At 45.2% G+C, this 6,584-nt stretch overlaps 1 protein-coding gene and 1 long non-coding RNA gene across 2 annotated transcripts; both read left to right on the top strand.

Moving 5' to 3' along the window:
- The first annotated feature begins 1,535 nt into the window (after positions 1–1,535).
- Positions 1,536–2,424, top strand: LOC123401993. Its single transcript, XR_006611218.1, has 2 exons — positions 1,536–2,005; positions 2,109–2,424. It is a non-coding gene; the product is annotated as an uncharacterized LOC123401993 (long non-coding RNA).
- A 1,799-nt stretch (positions 2,425–4,223) lies between these two features.
- On the top strand, positions 4,224–5,203 carry LOC123404837 (E3 ubiquitin-protein ligase UPL3-like). The gene is made up of 5 exons (XM_045098785.1): positions 4,224–4,565; positions 4,658–4,762; positions 4,868–4,948; positions 5,025–5,133; positions 5,175–5,203. Exons 1-5 carry the CDS (start codon positions 4,425–4,427, stop codon positions 5,201–5,203), a joined length of 465 nt encoding a protein of 154 aa, XP_044954720.1. The 5' UTR covers positions 4,224–4,424.
- Positions 5,204–6,584: the final 1,381 nt, after the last annotated feature.

Below are 6,584 nucleotides of genomic sequence, written 5' to 3'. Positions count from 1 at the left end.
GCATATCATCAGGATTTCCTTACCGATTTTGGTGGACGATAGATATTAACTAGTTAGGGATCGCAAGAGATGTTATATATTGTATATATGCATGATCGTGTACAATATGTAGTAGGGTCGAGTTGTTCGACCAAGCACGGAGAACAAGAGGTCACTTCTCTCTATATATGTTCATAACGAAGTAGTGTAATTAATGGTTCGTTCATTTACTTACTAGCTAGCATCAAGTTCTCTCTATAGGTAGTAGCTACCGTCGACGAAGTACGAAGAAAGAGATATCACTTCTCTCTATATGTAGTAGCTAGCTAACACAATATGAAACCCCTAATAAAACCCTCTAAAATCCTAACCCCCCATTAAAAAAAAATCCAGCGCCGGCAAGCTGCTGAGGCGGGGCTGCCTTTTGATCACGGTTGTTGTTATCAATCGGGACAAAAGTTCCTCCTATCTGAACGCCCCGCAGCGGCCACGTGGAGATCCTTCGGGTCCGGTTCGTAAGAAAACCGGGACTAAAAGTTCGGACCTTTGGTACCGATTGTTTTGTCCCGGTTGAAAAACCGGGACTAAAGCCCGTGTGGAACCAGGACTAAAGTCATGTTTTCTACTAGTGCAGAGATGAAATCATTCCTAGTGTGGAATGTGGGTGCTTTTCTCTTGCTGGTCTCGTGGTGTTTCTGCCGTTTACGTGGTGAGCAAATGGAAACTAATTTAACTAATTAAACAAATTATTGATTAACTTGAAACGTAGACAACCAAGCGCAAAGTAATTGAATTAATTAATAAATCTCAACAAACAAGTATGTTTTTAGTGAACATTTGTTAAGTAACTATTCGCTTTGTGGTGCAAACGACGATGAACTAACCTTAGAGCAACTCCAACACGCGCGTGCAGAAGAAAAATCATTTTTCATGCGCGCATCCGGTGTGCGCGCTTCAGGACTCGCGGGAAAGTTCGGCGTGGTAAAAAAACTGCGTGCGCGTGGGGCACTTTTGGTCTGTGATGTTGCAGGCTCGATTAAAGCAACGCATTAGAGCCCGCCAACCGCTATTTTTGGCCGCTTTCTCTGCCCCGCCGCCCCCACTTCCCACCGATTTCTCTGCGCCGCTGCCCCTGCGACATTCTTCGTCGTCTCTGGCGCCTCTCTCTTCGCCCCCGTCGCCTTCTTCCCTGCAGCCGCCATACCTTCGCGCGCCCGGAAAAGCTCCGGCTAGCGCGGTGTCTGGGCCCGTCCCTTCGACGTGTACTAGGCAGAGATATGCTCCGGTCCGACACGCCTCGGGTTCGGGACGTGTTCATATGAACCCTGGCAGCAGCGAGGACAATGATGAAAAGTAGTCTAGTTTTATCTAGTTTTAGTTTTAAATTTTATGTAATATATTTGCATCATACTGTCGTTTTCATTTGTATCGTACGGACTATATGTGATGTTGGTTTAAACTCAAGTGTAACTATTTCGGGTAATTTCCAATGGGTGTGATGTTCCTTTTTTTTTATTTCTTTGATCATTAGTTGCAAAAACTTGGTATGTCATGGATGTGCCATATAGAGCAACTCGGTGAAAGTTTTCTGAATTATTCTACGTGTTTACCATGAATACACGTGTGCTGCTAGAAGCTTTGACTGTCATATATACGAGGCCAAGTTCCAAAATAAAACGTTCATTCACACCTGTTGTTCTCACCTTTCGAGTAACCGATTAGTTAAATATAGGCATAACACCACGTGCCCTTAGACTTAGTCATGTGTGCATCCCTTCCAAACCAGTTGCATACATGTCTGTTACTATAAATACCACGGCTTGCAAGGACAAGACAGATCACACTAATCAGATTAAGAAGAAGCATAAATCAACTCAAACTGATAACCAGCCCCCTGTCATAGGTTATCAGCCCCCTGTCATAGCGCGTACAATGGCATCCTTGGCAAGATCTGCTCGTCTTCTCGCCATCATGTTCCTCATCGTTGTCGCGGTGATGATCACGACCAGCCCCATCGTAGAATGCGGTGAGTACTCAGCTGCCTCGTTTTTACCTAATATAAGTTCTGGCCCCTCCCGTAGTCCGTGAAATGGTCAACAACGGTATTTTATATACGCTTGCACTTGCAGCGATCAATTTCGATCCCAACGCCGGCGAACGGCTCAAGAAGAATATAGAGCGCCCCCACTGAATGCAATGGTGTCACCCGAGCAGGAGGTGGTGCTGAGGGCCACCACGGAGAAATCCCTCAGTCTTGATGGTGGCTATCTCTATTGCAATCTGATGTGCCAAAATTAAATAATAATAATAAATGGATAGAATTAGTGCCTCGGTATGTATGCATGCACATAGGGGATCAAATTTGTGAGTACCAAATCCAGCTGGCTCGGTGCCTATTTATTGTAAAAATGTCAGTCAGGTTGAATAAATAAATGTTCAAGTTAATAGATCTCAGTACTCCTTCTCTTGGAAATTATTTATTTATCTATAGGCAAAGACACGACGCGGTTGTTGCCTTCTTTTTATTGCTTATAACTGATCGCTCAGGCTGCAAACTAAATCATTTTTTAGGCACAAACCGCAAGCTAGTCTCTTACATCTATATTTTCGTAGTCTTTTGACTTTGTCAACCAACTTGTGGAACACAAACTGAAGTAGGTAAGTAGTCAACAGAGAGCCGATATCTTGTTTAATTTTATTTATTTTTGTTTCTAAACGTAAAGAGGAATAGAGAAGGGCATTAATGTTTATTGCTTGAGCCTCGTGCCTATACCTATAGATGTACATGATCAACTTGAAGTACAAGAGAAGCTGAAATAGTTCGTAGTCTATTTTATATTTCCTAACTAATTATGATACTCAACAACGCGCCACAGTCACAAAGGTAGCGACACAGGTGATGAGACTGAAGAGGTACCAGAATGTAAGCCGACGGATACCCCCCCCCCCCCCCCCCACACACACACACATAAGTCGTAATGGTCGATGCATCGACGGAATTCCTGGCTAGTGTGGAAACCAACGAGGTTGTTCAAGTAAGACGTTAGATATTTGTGCCCATGTTGATGTACGTGAGAATGTAGGATGGTATAGTCGTGGTCGAGGTAGTTGCGCGAGGGACGAAGTGGTCTATGTCCAGTCGGGGTGGCCGGTGTCAAGGTAGTCACTGTGGAGCCGCGGGGGCACAGAGGCGCCGAGTTAGTCTTGTGCACAGTGGACTCGAGGTAGGGGTGCGCTGGGAAAAATACGATGTTGACAAAGCATTGTGATGGCACATGTCGGTGTTGTCAGCATCGGGCATGCATAGACGAAAGAAGTCGATGTTGACAAGGCACCTCACTGGACTTGCTAGGCTTGGTGGACACATCGTGGACGATGGAACATGTCAGTGTTGTCAGCACCGGGCATGTGTAGACGAAAGAATTCGATGTTGATGAGGAACCGCACTAGGCTTGCCAACCCCGGGGACACGTCGTGGAAGAAGGCACACTTTAGTGTTTCTAGCACCAGGCATGCAAAGACCTGCTCATGGTCAAGGGCTACTCGCGCACAAAAGAGCTAATGTCCATGGGCGAGAGCATAACCGCCGGCCCTCTCGTCGGGAGGCCATGATTCGACTATTTCCCGAATGACAACATCTCGTTATGCACCAGCTTCATTTCGCTGTTTCTAACCCTTTCTATGACACCGGTGTCGAGGAGGTCCCGGATGCAAAGTTTATTTAAGTCTCGACGACTAGGTCGAGAAGGTACATTCTAGTACTCGTTTAGCTCGCAGCCCACAACGCTCCGAGCTAGGGCAACGACAGGTTTACAAGAACATACGCCCTTGAGATGATAATGTCGGTGGTCTTGACGGCACGGAGGTGCTCCCGCCGGACATACATCAACGTGTTAGCGCTCTCCTTCAGAGTAAGGTGGGCGTTGATGTGACATTTGAGGTCGGCAACGAGGCCTTCGTCGCGCACCGGTGTGTGCTCACTGCCTGATCCACCCACTAGTAGAAAACGAGGTTGTAGTCCTGGTTGGTAAGGGCCTTTAGTCCCGGGTCATCAACCGGGACTAATAACTTGGGACTAAAGCCCCCCTAGTCCCGGTTGACCACGACCTGGGACTAATACACATCCACGTGGTTGGCAGCTCGCACCGCGGGCACCAACCGGGAGTAAAGGCTTTGGTGCTTTGGGGTTTTGGGTTTTAGGGTTTATTGTTTATTATTTTTGCTTTTCATTTTCTATTTTTCATTTCAAACATATTTTACACCATCATATACTGTAGACGTTATGTATATATCATAGAATTTTTCGTATGACCATATATATGGAAAATGATGTCTACCAGTTAGTGGTAACTACCTCCGACACATGAATTAATACATCTAATGATCACCAGAGGTCAAATATAAACCTCGCCGGACTTTGTTAATTCGAGAAAAATTCCTTCGCCATGATTGTCTGGTTCCTCTTCGGTTCTTTGTTGTTCTTCCTCAATTCCCTCCGTGGAGCTCCTATCGAGGACCTGTGTTTAGCTTTTACTCTTCCAGGTTTTCCTGATTATGTTCTCAAAGAAGGCGAGCAAAACATAATTGTAAGTGATGTGTTCATGTTAGGGATTTCGTGTTCACATTTGCTCTTCTTTTTATGCGGGAAGTGATAAATAGAGTTTATTCTTTCCCTTAGGTTAATATCCACAACCTAGAGGAGTATGTTTCTTTGGTAGTCGATGCGACAGTGAAGTCAGGGATTATGAAGCAGGTTGAAGCTTTCATATCAGGTTTTAGCCAGGTGCGACCTCATTCTGTTCGCTTGTCAACTCCTTTTAATCATTGTGTAGATGTATCGAGACTTATTTACTTTTCCTAAATGACTGTGTACTTTTCTTTGTTTTAGGTCTTTGATATCTCATCCCTCCAAATATTTTCACCTCAAGAGCTTGACTATCTAATATGTGGTCGTCAAGAAATATGGGAGGTAACGCTTCATCTCCCTCTCTTGATTTCACTTGTGTCCTGTTACATTTCCACTGAACTGGCCTTGATTGCTGCAGGCCAAATCACTGGTGGATAACATAAAATTTGATCACCGGTTTACTCCTAAAAGTCCTGCCATTATAAATGTAAGTACACCCTTATTTTCCTATACCTTAATCTGGCACTGTATATGTTTAATGATATCTTGATCCTCTCGTTGTCTGCAGCTACTCGAGATCATGGCGAAGCTACTTGAGATCATGGCGAAATTTACCCCTGATCAACAGCATGCATTCTGCCAGTTTGTAACTGTTGCTTCTTCTCGGCTTCCAACTGGTGGTTTGGCTGCCCTTAGTCCCAAGCTTACCATAGTTCAAAAGGTGTTTTATGTTGGCATCTCCTTCATATACGTCTTGGTTATTATTGGGTCCCGCTGCGATCCGAACGTTTCGGAAACCCCGGGGTCCGGTTATGTGGAACTCGTCAAACCTCATAGTATTGGCCTATTGTGGCCAGTTTTCTATTCTATTGGTCACTGATTTTGGGTCCTCCTAGGATCCGAACGTTTCGAGAACCCCGGGGTCCGGTTATGGGGAAATCGTCAAAACTAACCGTTTTCACATATTCCGATCAGTTTTGTATGCTATTAGTCACTGATTTTAGGTCTCGATGTTACCCGAATCTTTCGGGAACCCTTGGATCCGGGTACGAAGAACTCGTTAAAACTCGCAATTTTGGGCTATGCCGACAGTGTAGTATGCTATTAGTCACTGATTTTGGGTCCCGCTGTGATCCGAACGTTTGCGGAACCTCAGGGTCCAGTTACGGGGAACTCGTAAAAACTCGCAGTTTTGGCCTATTCCGACCACTTTTCTATGCTATTAGTCACTGATTTTGGGTCTTGATGTGATCTGACTATTTCGGGAACCCTTGGGTCCGGTTACGGGGAACTCATCAAAACTCGCAATTTTGGGCTATTCCGGCCAGTTTAGTATGCTATTAGTCACTGATTTTGGGTTTCGTTGCGATCCAAACGTTTCGGGAACCCTGGGGTTCGGTTGCGGGGAAGTCGTCAAAACTCGTAGTTTTGGCCTATTCTGGCTAGTTTTGTATGCTATTAGTCACTAATTTTGGGTACCGCTGTGATCCGAACGTTTCTGAAAAACCAGGGTCCGATTACGGGGTACTCGTCAAAACTCGCAGCTTTGGCCTATTCCAGCCAGTTTTGTGTGCTATTAGACACTGATTTTGGGCCCCAATGTGATCCAAATGTTTTGAGAACCATTGGGTCTAGTTACGGGGAACTCGTAAAAACTCGCAGTTTTGGCCTATTCCGGCCAGTTTTGTATGTCACTGATTTTGTGTCCCGTTGTGATCCGAACGTTTTGGGAACCTCGGGGTCTGGTTACGGGAACTCGTCAAAACTCACAATTTTGGCCTATTCCAGTCAGTTGTGTATGCTATTAGTCATTGATTTTGGATCCCGATGTGATCGAAATGTTTCGGGAATACTTGGTCTTGTTACGGGGAACTAAACAAAACTCGCAGTTTTGGCCTATTCCGGCCAGTTTTGTATGCTATTAGTCACTGATTTTGGGTCCCGCTGTGGTCCAAACTTTTTCGGAACCTCGGGGTCC

Source organism: Hordeum vulgare, chromosome 6H, assembly GCF_904849725.1.
Source record: "Hordeum vulgare subsp. vulgare chromosome 6H, MorexV3_pseudomolecules_assembly, whole genome shotgun sequence".
Classification (NCBI taxonomy): domain Eukaryota; kingdom Viridiplantae; phylum Streptophyta; class Magnoliopsida; order Poales; family Poaceae; genus Hordeum; species Hordeum vulgare.
Note: the sequence above shows the minus strand (reverse complement) of the source record. Positions and strands in the feature narration are given on the sequence as shown.